This window comes from Squalius cephalus (genome assembly GCF_949319135.1).
Source record: "Squalius cephalus genome assembly, chromosome: 3".
NCBI lineage: Eukaryota > Metazoa > Chordata > Actinopteri > Cypriniformes > Leuciscidae > Squalius > Squalius cephalus.
In genome coordinates, this window is record NC_137124.1 from 6,849,883 (window position 1) to 6,874,401 (window position 24,519).

Consider the following 24,519-nt stretch of genomic DNA (forward strand, 5'->3'; position numbering starts at 1 on the left):
AAAGTCTATGGGTGACATCACAGACGCTTTGTCCATATTTTTTACAGTCTATGGTTAAAACTAGCTCTGCGTTAGTTTGTGCCTCGCTCACCCCTATCCTCCAGACATGTTCAGTTCATTCATGAGCTGCTGCCCTTCAGATTATCCCCTTCCGGAACAAAAATATATGGGAATATACTGCAAAATATAATGCAATATATTACAAAATACATGTCCATATATGGGAAACTAGAGCTTATATTTTTCAATACACTGCAATATATGCATTGACCATATGGCGATATATTAATACCAGTAGCGGGCGTTGCATTTCACACCTAACCCTTCCGTGGTGTCCCAGCTGAATTAATCCACCTCTTAATGCGCTTTTAATAGTGTAGCCACTGACTCTATAATGGTTGTGAAATTGCTGTTTTATTTTGCACCGGCAGTTAATGCGGTGAGTTTATATCTGCAATATTATATTACACATGCAGTACCATATCTGATCACATATACATCTATATATTATGAAGTGTATTACTGAATATTAAATTCCATACATTATGATATATTAGTAAATACATTGTAACTTTTTTTTCAATATATGAAAAGCGGTAATTCCTTATGTATTATTCAATATATTGTAATATATTAACACAATATATTATTATGTATATGTTCAAATATACTGTTAAACCATTTAATATATTGAAGGGAAATATATTTTCTTTTCATAAGGGTCTCCAGATTAATGAAACCAGTTGTTTGAGTCTCTTAGTTTGTGTTTCTGTCTTTCTTCTCAGGTTTCCCCACATCTACAGTGACTGTGACACCAGACAGTCCTGTATTCACTGGAGAAACAGTCAATCTGAAGTGTGAGATAAACTCTTACAGTGACTGGAGATATGAGTGGTATAAAGACAGTGTAATATTACAGACGTCTGATTATCGTTACACTGTAAACACAGACACTCTCACTATCAGAGGAGCTACTGAGTCTGATCAGGGTCAGTACTGGTGTAAAGGACAGAGAGATGGAAGACCAAACTCATCAACATCAAGCTCTGCTGTTTCTCTCTCTGTGAAGGGTGAGTTCAACATCATTGTCCTCATAAAAACTTTCACTACAAACTTTCCACTGATGTCTGTGAAAAAGGGATGCACTCGACAAGCTTGTGCGTCTCATAACAGCAATAAAGGCGTTACTATATATAGTTTAATATTCCACTAATTAGACATTTACTTCATAGACGACTTTCTATTGTATCTTTTTTTCTTTTTTAACCAGCTTTTGTATCCCCATTATTCTCTCTGTTGTCAGTTTCCTTGTCTGGACACAAACACTGTACACACACTATACACACTGTACACTGCATTAGTATCGGTTGTTGGTATCGGAGCATTTTTATGAGTATGAATATGAGAGCGCAGTATCGGGCCGACACCAACACTGGTGTTAATATAGACCTTTCTCACTCGTGGTTATGGGCTCCAGAAAGGCCGCTGTGAGTAAGTTCAGTCACTCAGAGCTCATGGTGAACAACACACACACATTCTCAATCTCACAGATCATCAAACCCTGGAGTCACCGGCTGTGTCTCATGTCGAAGGCTGAATCCTCCGGAGGTCACATTTATCTGCCGCAAACGTCATGAGGCTCTTCATCTCAGTAAACTGACCATTACATTCCCATGAGGAAACTACAACAGTTTACACTTCACTAGCAATAACGCTCAGTTTTATAATGGTGACTGTCCTGAAATAAGACGTTCTTTATGACGTATGCGGCCGATAAATGTGACGTCAAGAGGACGCAGCTTCAACATGAGACACAGATCCATGAAAACAGACGCTAAGAAGCAGAGAGTGTTCAATCATTATTATTTTAAACTTATCTTTTAATGTTTAAACAGTTTTTTTTATTACTGATTAAACTATTGAGAAGAATATTACTGTGAACATGAAGTATATTGTTTTTGATGTTTCCTATAAAATAAAGAAAGATTGTCTGAACTAAAAACAGTCTGTGCTTGCAAAGATTATATGGCTGAATACGTTTATTATTTTATGTCTGGCCTTTTTTTAACATTTGTTATATGATGATATTTATCATATTTATTATTAAAAAGTTGAGATTATCCACTTTGACTCTGAAAACTCTGAACTATAACTAATATTCCCTGAAATTTCCACAGACTTTAACATTATTCTTTGAAAGCTCTGGAATTTTATTCTCAATCTATAATTTTGTTATTCTGTTTGGTGGGTTTATACCAGCAACATTCCCATTTACAACCAGCGTTTACAACCGAAGGTCCTTCTGAACAATCAGTTTTATTCCCTGAAAGAGCAGTTTGAGTCTTTATGTTTCTGTTTCTTCTCAGATTTACCCACATCTACAGTGACTGTGACACCAGACAGTCCTGTATTCACTGGAGAAACAGTCAATCTGAAGTGTGTGATAAACTCTTACAGTTACTGGAGATATGAGTGGCATAAAGACAGTGTAATATTACAGACGTCTGATCGTTACACTGTAAACAGAGACACTCTCAGTATTGTTAAAGCTACTGAGTCTGATCGGGGTCAGTACGGGTGTAAAGGACAGAGATATAGAAGACCAAACTCATCAACATCAAGATCTGCTGTTTCTCTCTCTGTGAAGGGTGAGTTCAACATCATTGTCCTCTTAAACTATCTCTACATGATCATGATCGCACAACCAATCTAGACACTGCATGACCCACAGGTGGGACGTTTTTCATTTTAAACAATAATATTTTTGTAAAAAACCTAAAGTAATATTGACAAACTGTATATCATTTGAAAGCTTGCTGACTATTTTTTAAAATAAATTGCAGAGGAGCAATAATTTATCAATTAGCAACTAGAATATTTCATACGCATTAGGCATGTTCAGGCCTTTATTTTGAAATAGCTATGAACATGAAAAATCATGAAAGATTGGTAGAAACTCAATCCGTGTATCATTCGTTCAGTCGTTTTTTATTTAATATTGAAAGTAGGAAAATGAGAAGACAGTTCCTTTTTCGATTTTTCATTTTTTTCCAAAAAACCCCCGAAAAACAAGAATCCAGCTTGATTTTTTCGTTTTTCATTCTGAGGTAGAAAAATGAATAAACAGCTTGAATATTCGATTTCTACACGTGGGCGGGACTGAAACGCCCCTTTCCTCTGATTTGTCAGCCGAAGATCAAACTCTCCCGTCATCAGTTCTTCCTCAGTTCTGCACTGCATAATAAGAGTCCTCCGTTGTGTGGATTCTTAACGCGTTTATTGCAACTACATTTCATCTTTTTTTCATCAAACAACCAGACTAACGAATGGCTCGACACAACCCATACTGGGGAATAGACTAGACAGGACTTTCTTCTGTGTAGATATACAGTAAATTCACCTACGCTTTGCATCCGCTGGGTATGCAGGGTAAATGACGGCTGTTAGCCTACCATGGTCGCTCTCGCCCAGTAATTAAAAAAAAAAGAATAAATGAAGATATAAATGAATCAATATAATTAGTTGTAAATTAAATATTTTTAACACTAATACAAAAAGAAGAGAATAATGCATTGACATAATAGGCCTATATTAACGTAAACGCATGAACTGTCATTCAGACTGACTATCTAACAACCGGAGAACGGAGAGCAACAGAGATATTAAAATACATACTATTCTGAGTTTTATGATGTAGGCCTTGTGTTGTATTAAAATTTATTAATTTGTATCTCAAAGATGTGCGGTCATGTTGAGAGGGAAACAAACACATTTTATTATTAGCCTATTCAGAAATAGTGTAAAAGACCGGTAAATAAAATGCAACATTAACATTATAAACACTATTAATAACATATAGGCTATGTCTATACGTATTTCACTTCCCCTTACTGTAGCCTATGTCAAATCCTTAAATGAATGGTAGCCTATTCAGAAAACAACAAGAATGAAAAATAAGTAGCCACGTATAATAAAAATATAATCTAATAGCTTATAATAATAGCCTATTGTGTCCTTTATTATAAACAACATTTAGCCTATTTTAAACGCCAAGCCTAAACAAATTTATTTGAATCGAAACTGAAACTGTACGGACATTGGTTTCGCGCATCTCTCATTCAGTCCAAAGTTTCCATATTTGCAATGCAACATTTGGATGCTAACTAGTAATGTAAAGAAGGCTTCATACTTCAGTCGAGTCCCAATAGGCTAATCAGCATCTTCACAGCAAGGGAAATGAGTTTGGAATAACAGCAAGTAGGACTGTGTGGCACAACCTTTATATTGTAGGAAGACCAATTAAATTAAGCAGAATAACTTTATATATATTTGGTTGACTGTGTTTTATTTTAATGATGAACAGGCTGCGATGTCAAGTTAGCAATGCCAGAAGTGAACAGATAATAGCCTAGATGTTGTGCGAGTGAGCGATGCGCCGGCGCCATCACTTGGATTTGTTGCTCAGCAGGGGAAATAACTTAATATTCTGTCGTTTAATACTCTGTCATTCGAAACAGTAACATTTAGATTTTTATTTGTGCACATTCAAAATGACTAGAAAATGTCATGCCTTTGAAAAATAAAGAAAACAACATGATGCGCTGCTTTAGCGCGTCTCCTTGAACATCTTTCTGGCGCACACCAAAAATGAACCAAAATAGCCTTCTGACGCGCCAACCTTTGAAAGTCAACATTTAGATTATTTGAAGTAAAATGCATTATATAGTCACTTAGGAATAAAACACAGCGTGATTCATGATAAAAGAAATAAATTAAAAAACGTGACTTTACAGTTCGGAAAATAGGAAAATAGCAAACCCCTGGCACTTCAGAACTCTGGTCTACAAAGAAGAAAGCCCTGTCTAGTCTATTCCCCAGTACGGGTTGCGTCAAGCCATTCGTTAGTCTGGTTGTTTGATGAAAAAAAGATGAAATGTAGTTGCAATAAACGCGTTAAGAATCCACACAACGGAGGACTCTTATTCTGCAGTGCAGAACTGAGGAAGAACTGATGACGGGACAGTTTGATCTTCGGCTGACAAATCAGAGGAAAGGGGCGTTTCATTCCCGCCCACGTGTAGAAATCGAATATTCAAGCTGTTTATTCATTATGCTACCTCAGAACGAAAAACGAAAACTAAAGCTGAATTCTTGTTTTTCGTTTTTTTTCATGATTGACAGCTGTGACTGACAGGTTCTCTGAGTGAAGTAGTCACTGAAGCACCAACGGACATTTTTTTCGGGATCTTCGGAGGACTGAGGAGATTGTATTTACTTTATTTTAACAAGCCTCTTGTCGTACTGCAATCAATTTTTTAAAAAGTGTGCAGAATCCACTCTCCCTGAGTGCATTCGGCGAGAGTGAGGGCGGAGCGTTGATTTCGCGGCTTTACTTCCTGATCACTACTGCGCAGGTCTGGTCCCGAGATCGCTACTGCACAGACTCAAGATCCAATATGTCAGCGCCATATCGGGACTCTGGCGGCTTCAGTTCTCATCAATGGAAGAGAGCGAAGGGGCGTCGTAACGCACATACGTGTTTTTTATGCGTTATTAGAGGTTGAATTCAAATCAAATACTGCTAAACCACTCATACTACTTCTCAATAGATGTCTATTTCATAAATTGTATGAAAATTCTGTAAATATATGGTTCAGATCACTCTAAACATATATGGAAATGGAGGCGTCCTTATATGGTCACTAACAGAGCTTGGCTGTCCTCTAGTGAAAAGGTTTGGTACTGCGCACAAACTAAATCTCACTGAAAGCTCATTTTTTGAGATATCAACCTAAAATTTTGAACACAACTTGGCTTTGATTGTCTTGCAGTTTTAAAGTAAAACATGTTTTGTAAAAATATATATTTGATATAAATAATTATATTTTTTACATTATACATTTTCATAAACTCAAACTTCTATAACTTTTTTTTTCTGATTCACTTTCATGATTTTCACTTCTACAATAATCTTCCAAATGTCTTCTTTAAAACAAGAGCAGTCATAGGTCTATATTCCAAATCATTCTTGATTTACAACTATTTAAGTATGGATAGTGATGTTCATGTCTCTGTGATAAAGAGGGGTGACAGTGAAGGGGTGATGTGGAGCTCAACTCTTTTCTTATGCACTTCTGTATCAGCCTCATCTGTTCCAATAAGAGGACTGAAGCAATTATTTTAGTACTTTAAATGCTCATTTATCTGACTCTTGAGGCTCTGAATCTGTTGTTGTTCTCCTGCAGATCTAAAGCCGAAGCCTGAACTCACATCAGATCCTGCAGGAGCTGCACTGACTGGAAACACAGTGACTTTGACCTGTCGCATGGATCCGTCCACTGGAAACTGGGACTCTTACTGGTACAATCACACACTGAACCCTGAGACAGAGAAGACAGAAACAAACTCCTACAGCCTGAAGATTGATTCAGTGTCTGATGGAGGCCAGTACTGCTGTAGAGCTGGAAGAGGGGAACCAGTCTATTACACACAATACAGTGATGCACTGTGGGTAAATGTTACAGGTGAGAGAGACTGTAGTGTGTGATGCAACAAATACAGATCAGAGACAATATCTACACAACTTCTGAAACTATAAATGCAATAATCTGTGTTTGTACAGTGAGTCCTAAAGCTGTGGTGACGGTACGACCTGATGAACGAGTGTTTAGAGGAGAAACAGTCACTCTCAGATGTGATATAAAGTGGGGAGGAGACACTGAGTGGACATACAGATGGGAAATAGAGGGAACCAACAACCAATATAAAAACACTGTCAACCGAACCTCAACACAAGAGTTGAATATCAGCAGTGTTGATCTCTCTCACCGCGGTAAATACACCTGTACAGGACAGATACACACTCAAAGCTCTCAGCGCAGTGATGCTGTTACACTGACTGTCTCAGGTGAGTGTGTGTTTGTTGTGATCAGCTTCTCCATCAGTTTCTCTACGGCTCTGTAACTCGTGATGTTTTGTTCAGCTGAAGCTCAGGCATCAGTGCGAGTGTCTCCACAGCCGTGGCTGACTGAAGGAGAATCAGTGACTCTGACCTGTGAGGTTTCAGGCTCCTCTAAAGGCTGGACGTTCAGCTGGTTCAGAGATCATGATCATCTGTCAGACAGCAGCAGAGGAGCTGGAGGATCTTACACTCTCAGTCCTGCTGCTCTACAGCACACAGGAGTTTATACGTGCAGAGCAGAGAGAGGACGACCAGCCTATTACACACACAACAGCAGCTCACACACACTGTGGATCACTGGTGAGGGTTTATGCTTGTGCTCATCCGGATCTGTGTTTCACTGCAGTCTCTGTGCTGTCAGTTTTGATGGAGATTTTCCTCTTTTCAGGAGTTTCTGCTTCAGTGTCTCTGGTCATCAAGCCCAGCAGAAGTCAACACTTCTCATCGGCCTCTCTCTCTCTGAGCTGTGAGGATCAGAGTAACTCTGCTGGATGGACAGTGAGAAGATACACAGACAAAGACACACAAACTTGTGCAAATCAAACAGGATCTCGATGTGTAATGGACTCTCTCAGCACATCTGACACTGGAGTGTACTGGTGTGAGTCTGAATCTGGAGAGAAACGCCATCCTCAAAACATCACTGTACATGGTGAGTCCGGTTTATAATCATGACATCTACTAGTCTAATGTTATAACCTAAATTATAATTAGAGTCTAAAGACATTTTCCACTAATTGTTTTCTGTACAGCTGATGACAGACTGACTTCTTTTCAATTATTTGAATGAGTTTCTCCATACATATCTATTTGCGAGTTTGCATGGCCATTCAATCTTAATATAGTTAATGGTAAATTAACTTGGCTTGCTGTCCTCAAAGGAGGCTCAATCTAAACCCTCTATGACAGGACAGCGCAGAGGAAGAATAAGAGAAATAGTGGAGGAGGAGATGGGGAGGAGGAGGGATGCTGGAAGAACTGTCGCTGCTTATACAGTACAGGTCAAAAGTTTGGACACATTACTATTTTTAATGTTTTTGAAAGAAGTTTCTTCTGCTCATCAAGCCTGCATTTATTTGATCAAAAATACAGAAAAAAAACTGTAATATTGTGATATATTATTACAATTTAAAATAATTGGTTTTCAATTTATTATACTTTAAGTTATCATTTATTTCTGTGATGCAAAGCTGAATTTTCAGGATCATTACTCCAGTCTATCAAATGATCCTTTAGAAATCATTCTAATATGATGATTCATTATCAAAGTAGGAAACAGTTCTGCTGCTTAATATTTTTTCATAACCTGTGATACTTTTTTAGGATACTTTGATGAATAAAAAGTAAAAAAATAAAAATAAAAAAAGAAGCAAATTTTTTAAAAATAGAAATCTTTTGTAACAACAATATACAGGTTAGTAATTTGGGGTCAGTAATAAAATCAATACTTTTCAATCTGAAATAAATCAATACTTTTATTCAGAAAGGATGTGTTAAATTGATAAAAAGTGATAGTAAAGAAGATTTATATTATTAGAAAATATATTTTTTATTTTGAATAAATGCAGTTCTTTTTAACCTTTTATTCATCAAATATATTAGGCAGCAGAACTGTTTCCAACACTCATAATAACTCAGAACATTAGAATGATTTCTAAAGGATCATGTGATAGACTGGATGTCACATGTGACACTGAAGACTGGAGTAATGATGCTGAAAATTCAGCTTTGCATCACAGGAATAAATTATTTTTTAAAGTATATTCAAAAAGAAAACTATTATTTTAAGTTGTAATAATATTCCACAATATTACTGTTTTTTTTTCTGTATTTTTGATCAAATAAACGCAGCCTTGATAAGCATTAGAGACTTCTTTCAAAAATATAAAAATTCCAAACTTTTGACCTGTACTGTATACGCTCATAATGATGATTGACAGGACTGAATGTTTAGGGCTCCTCCGTTTTGGAACTTCATTTATTGTGATGTTACATGAACCTGCCCTTAAATACCACGTACAAACAAAGCAAAATGTGACTGGTCACTTTTCACATTCATCAGACAGTTCTTACCATATCAATTGGCAGATTAAACTGCAAAATGGACGTGTTTTTATGCCAGTGGTTAAAAATCTGATACACAACCAACAAACTCTCATGACAATTTGTAACTATTTTAAATTTTGGCAAATTGGTGACTAGTGTGTATGAATTTGTACAATCTCATTAGTATAATGTTTTTGTGCCCCACTGATGGTTGGGTTTAAAGGTGGACCTTGATGCATCTAAAAGCCACATAGAGGCTATAGAGGAATAATTCTTTGTGACTCGTTTGCAGTCAGTCGGCATTTCCATCAAAAAGACTGATGAACTTAGCTTGCTTTCGATTTTATTTTGATAAGCTATATAAAGCTTGATACGGCATTCAAACCGATGCAATACGGTCAACAAAGTTTGCTCCCGCTACTCGCCTCTTCCAGCCCTCTCAAACAATCCACCTTAGGAAATAATAAAGAGAGCGGAAGTGATCCGCTGTGCCCATGTGACCGTGAATAACCAATAAGAAATAACAAAGAATTAATGCTCCTACAATGCTTGCTTTTTTCAACAAAAAAAACAACAAAAAAACGGTTTAAACAAAACAATCGGTTACTCATAAAATAGTTGTGTTTTCTCATGAGATTTGTTAAAACTACACGACACTAGCATAAGAAAGCTTGAGATGTATGAAGTACAATTCATAATATCAATATTTTTCTTATGATTTGTTTTGCTATATTCTTAATATTTACAGTAATAAATATTCTTGTGTTTGTAGACGGTGAGGTGATTCTGGCGAGTTCTGTTGATCCTGTGATTGAGGGAGAGACTCTGACTCTACACTGTTTACATCGATCTACAAACTCCTCGATCCTCAGCGCTGATTTCTATAAAGACGGATCACTGATCCAGAATCAGACGACAGGAGAGATGAGCATCACTACTGTCTCAAAGTCACATGAGGGTTTCTACTACTGTAAAACAGAGAGAGGACAGTCACTCCTCAGCTGGATCTCAGTCAGAGGTCTCTGAATAATCAGTGATGATATTATTGTAATATGATCAGTATCACGTCACTCACGGACAGATCTGTGTGTTTGTCATGTTCTTCCGTCTCAACAGCTCCATCTTCTCTTCTGGTCATTGGTGTGTCTGTAGGATTGAGTGTTTGCTTGTTGTTCTTCATCTCACTGCTTCTGCTGTGGAGACACAAACACAAGAAAGGTGTGGAGCAGTTCATCACATGTTATGAATTATTAAACCACATGAACAGCAACAAATGGAAGATACAGTTTCTGAAGCCTAGACAGCCACTGCATGTTTATTAATAAATGAGCAGTTAATGCATGTAATCAGATTATATGTGAGTGACAAAACTCTTACAGTGACCATAATGATCTGTGTCTCTATTGTAGATCAGCACTGTAACATTCAACAGACATCAGTCCCGAATCCATCTGGAGAATCTCAAGCGTTAAACTCTCCTCTGCAGTCTGGTCAGAAGCAATAACAAATGATTTATATTTATTTATTAATGCCCCCCCTTTTTTTTAGACTGCCTTGCTTTTAAACTTTCTCCTTGTTTGCTGTCCAGCAGATTCTGATCACATTTATAATAATGTGACTCCAGTGAATAGTGGAAATAAAGGTTGAGTCTTAAAAATTATTAGAAAATATCTACACATGCATCAGGAGAAAATCAACAAAAATCATTAAATCTGTGATTGACTTGTTCCTCATTGTGTTTTTCAGACGTCACATATTCAGAGGTCACTGTTAAGAAAAACATATCAGCGGATAAAGGTTAAAAACCCTCTTCAATAGAATCATTAACCAATAACATTTCTGCAATTTTAGTTAAAGAAATAATATATATATAAATATATATATATATATATATATATATATATATATGTCTTTCTAATTGACTAACTATATTTTTCTTGACAAAATCATGGCAAATAATGTGATGTACTCAGAAGTGAGAACAAAAGGAAAGAAAAGCAAAGGTGAGATCCTGTTTTTCCTGAAGTACAATATTATTTGTCCAGCATATTCTGAATAATCTGATTTATTTTCTGTTCTGCATTAGATATTAATACTGCAGGACCCAGTGATCTGACTTACGCACAGATCAATATACAGGACAAGAAGAAAGGCAAGGGCAAAGGTAAACTCTCAACAAACTGCATCTAAACACAACTGTCTGAATGAATCATCACATTTAACTAGATATAATATATAATGCCTCTATATTATCAGGAAAAGATAACAATTTACTATCATTAACAGAACTGATAAAGACCTTCATTTTGGAAATGTAACAACAGTCTCAACAATCACATCTGTTACTGAACCTGCTAATAAACGTTCATTGTGGTTTGAGAGGTTCTGTTCTCTCTTGATATGATCATGGATTATCAGTTATTATTGTAGTTGCAGATGTAAAGCGTGTGTTTATTCTCTGTTTCTCTTGTTCACTGTCAGGGAAGAGCAGCGAGTCTGGAGACACTTTATACTCTGAACTGAAGAACAACACAGATAGAGGTGAGAGAAACAGAGTCAAGCTTCATCACTGTTAAAGTTGAACTATTAAACATCAACAGATCAGAATGATTCATAAAGTCACGTGGATCATTGAGGAAGTGTGAAAATCTCATCAACATTTGTGTTCTTCAGGTGCTGATGCTGGAGTCGGTGATGCAACCCATGCTCAAGTTTTAAGGAAGAAAGGAAAACAATAAAACACGTAAGATTTTTCTTACAATGATTTTACAGTCACTGACAAGAAGATTCTTTCATGTAGAATTTAAATCTGTTTTTAGTGATTCAGTTCAGTTATTTGTGAGGATCAGGTTCATTGTGATCTTAAAACTGTAAATCATCAACAGCATGAGCTCAAATCAGAGCTTTTTATTGTCCATGTTTCCCAGATAACAGGGAACGTTCTTATAACTTTAGCTATTGTTCTGGCAAGGTTCCTAACTTTTCTCCTTAATTTATTAAGGATCACTAACTTTCTGGGTTGAAAATGTATTACGGTTGGATGTTACACAGTAAAATCCCCTGTGTTTAATGCTCACTCAGAGCTGTTCATTAGTGACGACACCTGATGTTAAAGGTGGGGAAAGCCGTTTTTGAAATATGCTGTTGGCCAATAGACCAACGCTACTTTTGCGTCATCGAAGGGTAACGCCCCTTTTTGGGGGAAAACAAACAGATTCCCCTAAGAACAGAACTCGCTCGCTCTAGACCTGCAAAGTTTCTTGAAAGCAAAAATCGCACAAACATACACTCTCTTTGAACTATTCTGACATCTACCACTATCTCGTGGAATCACCAAGTAAGTAGCCTATTTTTTTTTGTCATTAACACACTCATAGTATGACAAACTAGACGATGAGGCCATGTCAAGAGGAGTCGGTGGTTTACTTGGATCATATTTCACTTGATTTAAGCTATTGACATAGTTTTGTTGTCGACTAGCTATAACTTACTAGTTAGAAAGACGAAGCTGCTAGCAGCTACGTGATTAACGTTAGCTCTCACTAGGCACGCTACCTTGGCTGTTAACTGATTTTACTGTTGAAATAGTGGCAGGCTAGGACTAAAGTGGACTTGGCTGGTTTCTGCTTAGTGTCTAGAAAGTGCTAGGACTTTGAAAGTTGTAAAAAGGTTTACAGTGTACGGCAAAATATGTATGGGGCATGTTTTTCATTGTCTCTACCCCACTTAAGGTACGGACTATTTATGTTTTTAGCATCTGACATGATTGTTCTGATTACAGTGTTTGAGGGTTTCTTACTAGTATAGCTAGTCGACAACAAAACTGTCAATAGCTTAAATCAAGTGAAATATGATCCAAGTAAACCACCGACTCCTCTTGACATGGCCTCATCGTCTAGTTTGTCATACTGTGAGTGTGTTAATGACAAAAAAAAATAGGCTAACGTTACTTACTTGGTGATTCCACGAGATAGTGGTAGATGTCAGAATAGTCCATATTTGGCCACTGCGTGGGGTCATTAATCCAGTTTTCGACCATTTCAAAGGGACACCTCTTTAACTCCCTATCCAGTAGCTTCTTTAAATACCGCTCACGGTCCTCGGCCGGCAAAGAGAGTGTATGTTTGTGCCATTTTTGCGATCAAGAAACTTTGCAGGTCTAGAGCGAGCGAGTTCTGTTTTCAGGGGAATCCGTTTGTCTTCCCCCAAAAAGGGGCGTTGCCCTTCGATGACGCAAAAGTAGCGTTGGTCTATGTTGATATTTGAAATCAACGAAAACAAACACACCTGTAACAGAGACAGGGGTGTACCAACTGCCACAAAGAGGCCCCAAAGATGTTCGAGCAGTTGTAGCACCACTGCCCTGAATATACCGGCCGATGGAGGCGTAAAAAAAAAAATGATGTGACGTGCTGATGAAGTCAAAAGTTCAGTGTGTATTCCCAAAAAGTGAAAAACAAAGATTTTCCAGTAGAGTGCAAATGATATTTACAGTGAAAATCCAAAAGAAAAAAAATCAAATAAACTGTTCAAAGTTAACTGCAAACAAAGATTTTGGCTATGCCAATAAATTGATCCAAAAACTGAGCAACCAACTCACTCTACGAGCTCCTTTCAACACTGAGAGACCCTCTTAAAAAGGATAAGCCCCTCCCACTTGGACTAAACCATTTAATAATTAAAGGTAAAAAAGAAATTTAAGAAAAAAAAAAAATAGATCTAACAGTAACAAAGACATAAACTGTTAGAATAATACTAAAATATACAAACATTGGAAACAAAACAAACTCAATTAATTATTAATGTTTAACAATGTTTAACGAAGAATCAAACAGAACATCAGTCTCCCCCTCAGACATGAGAACAATTAACTGTGCCTTCCATTGGCGGGAAACAGAAATTTAAAAATGGTGGCAGTTACTGTGACCGGGTTTCGTCTGTTTGGTATGGGAAAATGTTCCAGTATGTAAGTATGACAATTCATATTATGCAAGTGGATAATTGAAAACAATAAACATTTAACATGGTAACTGGTCTTGTTTGAGTTCTTGATACAATACATAAATCAACATAGTGAAAATAATGACTCAGTAAATGCTAAGCTAAAGAAAAAGGACACGATGAGGATAGGAACAACACTTAAACAATAGACAATCATTGACACACACATATCTGTGTTAACTGGTGTTAAAATTTGTGCAAAACAAATAATGTGTAATGTTAGTATGAAAAGTGTATGTATGCATAGTATGTTCTTATTCCAGTGTCATAATAAGTCATTTCACAAAATAAGAGTCTCTAGTCACAGAGCCCCACTGTGACACACCCCTTCTTTATTGCTCCGCCTCCAAAACTCTGCCTCCAATCCTAACAGCCCGAGTCGGATCCCGATCCCCTGCAAGCGAGGCAAGTGCACTAACAATGACGGTATACACCGCATTCACTAGCAGTCGTCAGCGCGACTCTCACTAGCTGACCTCTGTTACAAGAGCAATCCAAGAGTAGTTGTCTGTTTATCATAGCAGAAGCGCAACAAAATAATGCTTACTGAAAAATAAAGCGAATCAAACCATGGGCCCTATTTTAACGATCTGAAACACAAGTATCAAATGTGAAACGCAAGTAACTGTGGGCGGATCTCGCGCGCTGTTGCTATTATACCGACGGGATAAATGACTCTTGTGCCTGACGCAAATCTAAAATGGGTTGGTCTGAAGTAGCTTCATTACTCATAGGTGTGGTGTGGGCGTAACGTGCCATAAACCAATCACAGCGTCATCTCACATTCCCTTTAAAAGCAGGAGCGCTTGTTCCATGGCGGATTGCTATTATAACGGCGGATTTGCCAGGCACATGCCAGGAGCGGTTCACATCCGAGGAGACCAACGTTCTCGTCAGGGCCATAAAAGACAGAGAAGTGACATTGTATGGGGATGGAGAAACACACCCAAACTAGCTTCGGTTAATCAGGCGTATAATAATTTGGGTAAATGTGTAAGCTAGATTTATGCCTATTTTTTCACATCTTCATGGACACCACAATGATTTCCCTCGTGTGGAATATTTGTCCTTGTAATTATGTATGGTTTGCAAAAATGTCAACTGCTGCGTCTGTGTGTAGATGAGACCTCTCTTCGCCAAACCGCCCCCGGGTGCACAAGTTCATTCGCTACTTTACCAACGTGCATCTGCCGAGGGAAAAGTCCGCTGTGTGTCGGGTGCATAATAGGAATGATACATGCGTCGGTGTACAAAGTCAATGGCGCTGGGTGCAAGATAGGGCCCACTGTGTTACTCACGTGTGGAGCGAATCAAAGCAACATCTGTGTGTGTTTTCGGGCCTTCCCGCTTCGCTCTCTCCAGCCTGATCATAACCCTTCATTTTTCAGTGCTATTCTTCTGAGCTTTTCTCTTTTGTATTGTGTCTCATCTCTACAGTATTTCTGCAGTCTTTCTTCAAATCTCCCACTTAATCGTTCTCCCTCCTCCACCGTCATGTATTGGCTACACGCGTTTGTTGTTGTGTCGGTGCGACTAACTTCTAAACAGCATATTTCAAAAATGACTTACCCCACCTTTAAAGGGATACTTCAGGATTTAGCATTAAGCTTTGTATCTGTAGAAAACCTGTAGTATTTTCGAATTACCATGCTCTCCTCCCTCATATCCCCCTGAGACGAGAGATTTATGTCTTTTTTGTCTGGAAAAAATCCTCCGATGACGCAAAAATCGTCATTTTGCGTCATCGGAGGATTTTTTGGCCAGAGGATGTTCTCAACCCGCCCATAGAGGGTGGGATCTCACTCACAGAATGTACACAGTGTCAGCCATCTTTTATTTGGAAGCTAAGCTAACGGGTTCTTACTCTGTGGAGAAAGCTGAGTAGTAGGGGTTACCATACATCCTCTCTTTCCCGAACATGTCCGTCCATTGAGATCGTCCAAAATGTCCGGGATTCAGCTTTTGCTTTCTACAGTCGTCATTCATTGTTTACTTGCACACCTTTTGTTTCAATCTAACTGTATTCATTCCGATTGGTGAATCTGAATGTAGTGTTTACATGAACGCTAAACAAGTGATCGGTTGATGTGCGTTTTAACATTGCTAAGAAAATACCCGCTCCTCCGTGAGAGATACGAGACCGGTGCGTCTGCATCAGTAATCACGCCACCGGCCTCGCATCGTTCTCCCGCGGCCGTCAGCCTCGTCCTGCTCGCCACAGTAAACATGATGAATGGCGACTGTAGAACGCAAAAGCCGAATCCCGGACATTTTGTGCGATCTCAAAAACCCGAGCAGACTTGTCACGGAGACTCACTAGTAGCTTAGCTTTGTAAGCTCTCTAACTGGTAGGCGTGGCTTGGGAGTGGCCTTGTAGTAGGGATGGGCGGATCGATCCTTAAGTATCGATATTTTCGATACTGCCTTTGTATCAAAAGGATCGATTCTCAAATACAAGTATCGATTCTATCTTGTTTATTTTTTTGTATTTTTTTTTTCGTTTTTAAAATTAGTAGTAACCGCCATATTGAATATAAATACACTTTAATCATAACGTCAATGGGAACTATATCTTCTTCCGCTGTATCACCGCGTTCGCTCACTCAGTTACGTCTCCTTTCGCTGTATCACCGCACTCACACTCACAGTCCAGCAGGCCAGCAGGCAGCAGCACACTCAGACAGTCAGTCAGCGCCGCAGACAGGTTTAGGAAAGGTGTTCGAGTGGATGACTGCGATGAGTGAACGAAAGAGAAGCGTAATTTGGGGTTATTTCACTCCAGTAAATACTGATGAAGCCTTGTGTGACGTTTGTAAAAAAAAAATACGCCACTGTGGTAATACCACAAATTTGACAAAACATCTTAAAGCAAAACACCCTACAGAGCACGACGAAGTGCAGCTGAAGCGAGCAGAGGAGGTAACACAGCCACGACCCCCATCTTCTGGCTCGAGGCAGAGTTCATTAGCAGAATGCTTTCAGAGAGGTCAACATTACCCAGGTATTAAGTGGTGGTTAGATTATTTGAATTCAAAAAGTCAAGTCACATTATTTTTAGCTATAAGCTACTTTGTACAATACAGACTGTATCAGATATGAAGATACAGTATTTTATGTAGAGCAGAATATTAAACTGGATATTTTGCTTTAAACATTTTTCATTTTAATTATCATTTAATTTTTTTTTATTAAACAAATGACAGTTTAAGTGTCAAGTAATATGGGAGAGATTTACTATCATTATAAATTCTTAATGCCTGTAACACAGCTTCAAGAACATAATATATGTATTATATTTTATAGATGACTCGCAGAGAGCATCTGAAATTACAAGACGCATTGGAGAGATGATTGTAAGGGACCTCCAGCCAATCTCAGTTGTAGAAGACAAAGGTTTTATTGCTCTTGTCAAGATTCTTGATCCACGTTACCAAATCCCTTCCCGGAAAAAGCTGATGGACTGTACAATTAACAATATGTATGCTGAATGTAAAGCCAAAGTAATGACAACATTACAACATGCAAACCATGTCATTCTCACAACAGATATGTGGACCTCAAGGTCCACAGAGGCATATTTAACTGTGACCTGTCATTTTATTGACAACAGCTGGCAAATGCATGATTTTGTGCTAGAAACCTGCCATTTCAGTGTACAGCACACAGGTGACAATATTAGTGCAGAGCTGAAAAGAATAGCTGAAGAATGGGGCGTTACTCAAAAGGTGCTTGCAGTTGTCACAGACAACGGTGCAAACATGGTTGCTGCAGTGCATAAGGCTGGGTGGATGCATTACCCATGTTTTGCCCACACATTAAACTTGGTGGTCAAAGATGCAATAAAGGCATCTCCGGAGACCGTTCATCTTCTGGAAAAATGCAGAAGCATTGTATCCTTTTTCCACCATAGCACAAAAGCCACAGAGAAACTTAAACAGATACAAAATCAACTGAAAGTGGCAGAACATAAACTGATTATTTCAGTTGAAACCAGGTGGAATTCAGCTTTTTACATGTTGGAGAGGCTACATGAACAAATAGATCCAGTTACCACAGCCCTCTGTTTACTTGGAAAGAGTGACCTGTGCTTTACAACTGAAGAGCGGTCTGTTATCCACCTGACCATTGAGGCCCTGAAACCTTTTGAGGAGGCAACACGTGAAGTATCAGCAGAAAAATACACTTCTGTCTCAAAGGTCATTCCCCTAGTATCACTGCTGCTTAGAGCATCTGCTGCCACTGAGCGTCAAGGAAGCTCTTTTGCCACAGAACTAGCCAACCAATGTCAGCGGAGATTCCGTGGACTTGAAACCATACACAGTCTTGGTGCCAGCACCTTAGTTGACATAAGGTTTAAGCACCTGGCATTTCGTGACAAAGATCATGTAGAAGCTGTAAAAAAGCGACTCCTATCTGAAATGCGGGATGTCCACTTGGCTGCTGCACCAGAAGCTACCTCAACATCTGACCTAAGGTCTGTGTCAGTACCTACAGCAAGCTCTGCATCATCAGTGACTCCTTCAGTGACCCCATGTACTGCATCATCTACAGCTAAAGGAGGCATATGGGGGGATTTTGACTCGCAGGTTCTATCAGCACAACAACAACAATCAGGAAGCAGCGATTCCATAATTGAAATGCGTCGCTATGCTGAGGAAAAAGTAGTTCCCCGAAACCAAGACCCATTAGTTTGGTGGAGAAACCATGAACAGACCTTTCCAGCTCTCAGCAAACTGGCAAAGAAATATCTTGGGATCACTGCATCATCTGTCCCTTCTGAGAGAATTTTTTCCAAAACAGGGGAGCTGATCAGTCAAAGAAGGAACAGACTAAAGGGGAAAAATGTCAACATTCTCTTGTTCCTTAACAAAAACCTATAAATCCGACTCATGCTGGCTGCGTATATCAGTACACATATGAACATTCCAACTTAAAATTCAGCCTGAATTTCAAGTTTGACATTTAAATAACATAATATGACACTGTTCTGAGCCTAACAGTCATCCCTGGTTTTATTTTAAGTGCATTCCAGTCTTTTATCAGGGATTTGTTTTATTTTATTATTAAGCTGGAGAGTTTATCAGTCATAGAAAAAACAGGCTCAAGAGGAAAATGTTAATTTCAACTTGTTTCATTTAAAAAATCTATAAAGGGAAGAAATGTGGTAAAAGTGTTCAGTGTTTAATAATAAACGTAAGCAAAACGTTTTCATGTCCATTTTATTTAATATTAATAATGTTGCTATCAAAAGACTCTATAAAATCACTTACATGAAAAAATTTCATAGAAGTATCGGTATCGGTATCGCCGATACTTGTCTTGAAAGTACTTTGTATCGGATCGAAAAGAAAATAACTGGTATCGCCCATCCCTACCTTGTAGGGCAGCGAAGCAAGTGCATTCTGGGAGTTGTTGTCTTTCATCCACATGAGCCAAAAAGAAATTTTCTGGCTTTTCTCAGTCTAGAAGGCTCCAAATTCAAAAATAATTTCACATTTCTACTACATAAATGACCCAATTTAAATACACATTCATCTTTCCAGAGGTCAAGTATCCCTTTAATGAGTAAAATCACTGATGGAAAGAGGAATAAACATTTGAAGTCCCCATTGTGGTGATCAGTGTTCCCTGTAGTTGAGTTCTTGATTGTTTTAATAATTTTTTTCTCTGGCTGTTTTAACAGTGTGTTCAAAAAAGACATGTGTCAGAAGGATTCAAGACAGAATAACATCCAGCCTGGTCTCATTGTTAATAGCTAGGTATTAATATGTAATTTCAAAGACACAAAACATACTTTTTTGTACGTTTGGATAGATGATGTTGACTGTCATGGTGACGTTATCATGAAGTGGCCTGATTCACTGATCAGAAGTGTTTTGTTGTTGTTGTTGTTGTTGTTGTTATTAATTAGTTTAGATATTGTGTGAGTCGCGTCAGCCTCTTGGTAGTTTCTACCATGATCACATTACTCTATTTCGGTCACGAGCCTCTTCCTCTCCTGTAAAAGGTCTACCTTTATAAAGTCAGGAGGTGTCCGGTATAATATTGTCTTCTCTGATTATATTATCTCAGGGTCAGCTCTGATCTACTGTACCCCCCAGGCCTACGGTTCAGAAAACAGCCAAGCCTACCAGTGTAGTGTGGGCTAGTTCAGTTCACCACAGCTGTCTCTCCTATTCCTGCTCATGCTCTCCCACGGCCTACTCAGTTGACAACCTTGTCTGGATATCGCTATAAAAATCTTTATTTTCTTTCTTTCTTTATTTTATATAAAATCGCTATATAAAAGTCTTTTTCAGACAGTCATCTCATGAAACCCCAAAAGGATTCTTACTCTACAGCAATGAACAGACTGGGACAATCCTATCAGATTTTTGAGGGCAGTCCTCATTCTCATTTTATTATTTCTTGCAAAGGTAAAAGCTAAATACACCACTCTATGCCAGCTAAGCTGGAAGATCCATGCCAGAGACACAATTATATTTTAAAGCTTACCCTGTCTTTGTTCAGTGCATGTTTTCTTCTCTAAAAATGTCAGGTTTCTTATCTTGATCTTCTGGGGGAGTATTACAGAAACTTTCTATCTTAAGTCTCAAGTTAAGATCTGACAAGTTATTTTAGGATTTTTCACACATTCGTATTACAGAAGCAAATCTGAAGTTGATTTAGGATTCTTATCCTATCTTACAAAATCTCATCTTATCTGTAGTTAGGAAATCGAGTTCGGTAATCAACTCTCAGGTCTGTTACCAAGCAACCAGCGGCACGCAAACAGCTGCTGTGTGACGTACAACGGAAACACTCTAGGGATTAAAATGAAGAAACAAATTAAGTGGTTGTAACAAAGATATGTTGTTGTGGGAAGAAGGACATTTAACATCTTTAATAATCCTAAAATAAATAAACACAAAACGAAAGTAAAGGCGGCAGCCCCTCACAGCCGACTGTCGCACACACATAAACTAAACAAAACATAAATAACACAACATAAATAGTCCAGACCTGTTCCTCTCGTCACTCCTTCTTTTATGCCTCTGCTCCTCTGTGAGAGATATGAAAGCGGTGCGTTTGTACTTATATTTTGAAAATACCTGCATGTAATTACAGCTGTAATTAATTCAATTATTAATTATAATTATTATAATTAATAAATTACATTTGTAATTACACTGTTTACCCTTCCCTTACATCTTAACCCACCCAGGCAGAGTGATGTTATAACATTTTGTTTTATTGTTGCCTAAAATATAGGCTACATACTGAGATAACCGGAGTAGCCAGAGCGAGCTGAGTGACGTTATCAAGTACGCTGATGTTCCATTTGCAGATTTACCGGACTTTCATCCTCCCATCTTTGGGAGTCCGGTCGAACTTGGCAAGTCTGAACTTTGCAAACTTGGTATTGAGAAACGAATTGGAAGAGAACAGTCCATTTCTCTTGACGTGTGTTACAGACCATGTGATAATCTATAGCAAAAGTCAGAATTTCTGAAAATTAAACTTTTTAGCAACAGTGTTATACACTCAAAGACATCAACAATCAGCATATGAAACATAACATGTTGACATCATGTCGACAAACAAAACTCATTAATGGAGCCCAGCATGTATTGTGGCATGAGTAAATTATTCAGCTGAATTTTTTTTACTATTTTTATTTAAATATGTTGTTACTGTTACCATTGTTGAGGTTTGTATGATGACTGTTGATGCCCAAGTGTGTCTCAACTTTTACACAAGAGGTGTCAACAGCTGGATTTATGACCTTTTTCATTGATGTCTCAACTGTAATTATTTAAATCACTTTAATGCAGTAATTTGAATGTCATTGGAAAGACATGTTGAGCTGCTTATTCATAAATCTCTTTATCAATGTTGAATAGTTTTCCAAACTGCAATTGCTGAAAGAGAAATAAACTAACGAAAGTCAAGAGCCCAACTAAATCAAACACTGATCACCATAATGGTGTGTTCAAATGAAACCATAAATCATCAACATCTAAACCTCTGTTAATTCTCAGTAAGATCTTCTGTAGACGTCTGACAGAAATAAAGTCAGTCTGGTTAGTAATAAGTGAAGCTGGTAATGCTGTGTGTGCAGTTGTTTAATCCTCCTCTGTGAGATCTTCAGAGATTTAACGTATTTTATCTTCAGTTGATTTCATCTAAGACTGTGGCTGAAGTCAGTTGTAGTTTCTGTTCTTGTTGTTTGACTTTCCTTCAGTGATTCTGCTTGTTAACAGCAGGCGTCCGGATGTTTGAAAGAATGTTTTAGGAACATCATAATATCCTTTTAAAAACATTCCTCTAACATTATGAAAACTGGACATTTTAACATTTCCATCACCAAAACAGAATGTATGGAAAACGTTCTTAGAATTAATCAAACTGCGTTCTCTTTTTAAAGGTCCCTGAGAGCAGTGAAGAAAACAGACGACAAGAGAGAAACACCAGGAGAAGAAATGAACCTGAGTCACTGCTCATGCCTGAATGAAAGAGAACTGCACTGCATTATCTGAACAAATATTATATAAGCAAATGTATCTTTATTCTTTAATATATACTAAAACATTTTCTCTAATGAGCATTTATTTTTAACACGTCTTATTAATTAGTTTCTGTGTTTTTGCCAAAACAAGATGATTTTTCTTATAGCGTACAGTGTTGGGGGTAATGCATTACAAGTAACACATATTTTTATGCATTTAATCTCATTTTATTGTCCAATGTACTTGCTGCTGACCTTCGATGATTCAGTTACACCATAAGCAAAAATGACTTTTGATTTGTTGTTATTATTGCTGAAGAAAGTGTTAAACTTTCTTCTCCTGCATCCTATTCTTCTGCAATCTTGAATGGCAGCAGCTGAAAAGTTAGTTTGAGCGCCCTCTACTGTACACGCGAGGATTTGCATTTCCTTCAGCCTTATTATTTTAATTTTGGTGTGAAAGGGCCTTTACATTTGCCCAAAAATATAATTTTTTTTTTTTTTTTTTTTTTTTTTTTTTAATAATAATAAAAAATAATAAAAAAAGAGCCCATGTGAGGAAAAAGTACTTTTCTTAAAAAGTATTTTTTTAAGGGAGTAATGTTATATTGTAATGCATACTTTTCAAAGTAACTCTCCCGACACTGCTCATATATAGCCTACTGTTTTCTTACTTTCATTTATTTCATATTTGCTGTTTTTTGCTGAAGTTAACAAACTGTAAGCTTTCTATTTGATAAATAAAGAGTGACGTGACATTTTCTTTGCATGACTTTTTCACATTTGTTAACCTAAGATTACAAGGGTTGAAAAAATGCTAATACAAATTTTGTTTATAGATTGTTGTTATTCTTATGAACAAAAGTAATGACCATATTCTAAACAGTTCAGTGAAGATCACGGGTGTATTCAGTGTATTTTCTGATTCTCTGATGCTGTGACTAAATTGCCCAACAAAGGGAAAGTAACTACACATTATGAGTATGAAAACTGATAGCAATCAAAATTCATTGAAATCTTAGCTGTGTTTTGACTTTGCAGTGCATTATTATCTCACACTGAACAGGGTGTCGTCATTAAAATAATATTTCATTCTTGAGAACATTTAACGCTTTTAACATCCAGCAAACTATCAGAGGACGTCTCAATTTAACCGATTATTTTGAAGGATTCATCAAGTGTATCCTTCGCGTCCTTTAATCACCCACAATCCTTTGCACACATTCAATTCATGAAAAATAAACGTACAGAAAACGAGTCGGCTCTGAGCTTATCTGAGTTTATTATTAAATGTAATACAAAATTAATGTTCGGGACATCAAGGCATAAATGTTATCTTTTGTTTTGGTGTAAATTAATAACACTAAACTGCCAGTAATGTCAGCCACTGGGAGACCACAGACGAGTGTCATTCACTGTATTGCATTAATGCATTTTTCCAAAAGTAAGTGTTATAGTATGTTGGTGCTGAAACTGTGGGGGCAGGAACATGTGTGATGCCATGTAGACTTAGACTGTCTAGCGTTTAATGCTGAGGATGAACAGCCCACAAGCCTCAGAAGGACTGACGGACACAGCATCACTAGGACGCCTGTGTGACAACCTGCCCCGACCTTACATTTATGGGGGAAACAATACCTTTGTCCTGTAAAAACACATTCGTCCATGTGTTGGTGACTCTTGCTTTTGCATTTCCAATGTGTTTTTATTGTTTTAGCTTGTTATCAAACACATTACCAAAAAAAAAAAAAAAAAAAAAAAAAAAGTCCTTATTTGAATTTGATATATATACACACATTCACAAAAAAAGTTTTATAACCACTGGCAGAGAAAAACTTCCACTTCCACTGTGACAACTAGCCCTGATGTCCACTAATTAACAGATTGCCAAGTATAAATATTAATGCATAAAGTATTCATTCTGATTGATGCTTATCTCTCTAAAAAGTGGTGAGCGACATTAATTAGGTAGAACATGCTTAAAAAGACCAAAAAACAAGAAGAGGTTTAAGTTTGCTCGGTC

General features: G+C 37.6%; 2 protein-coding genes across 2 annotated transcripts in view; both read left to right on the top strand.

Moving 5' to 3' along the window:
- Positions 1-24,519, top strand: part of LOC307156321 (immunoglobulin superfamily member 1-like) — a gene marked incomplete at its 5' end in the record, with an annotated part of 516,462 nt that overhangs the window by 74,274 nt on the left and 417,669 nt on the right. The window contains one exon of the mRNA XM_079867612.1: positions 786-1,070. Coding sequence (XP_079723738.1) covers positions 786-1,070 — 285 coding nt within the window. The remainder of the gene's footprint in view (positions 1-785; positions 1,071-24,519) is intronic.
- On the top strand, positions 1,467-22,559 carry LOC307156261 (Fc receptor-like protein 5; the record flags this gene model as incomplete). Its single annotated transcript, XM_079867555.1, has 16 exons — positions 1,467-1,608; positions 2,367-2,648; positions 6,246-6,524; positions 6,623-6,907; positions 6,983-7,261; positions 7,350-7,613; positions 9,780-10,025; positions 10,124-10,225; positions 10,417-10,497; positions 10,599-10,649; positions 10,754-10,804; positions 10,981-11,010; positions 11,094-11,171; positions 11,489-11,548; positions 11,681-11,750; positions 22,416-22,559. 15 exons carry the CDS (start codon positions 1,467-1,469, stop codon positions 11,743-11,745), a joined length of 2,295 nt encoding a protein of 764 aa, XP_079723681.1. The 3' UTR covers positions 11,746-11,750; positions 22,416-22,559.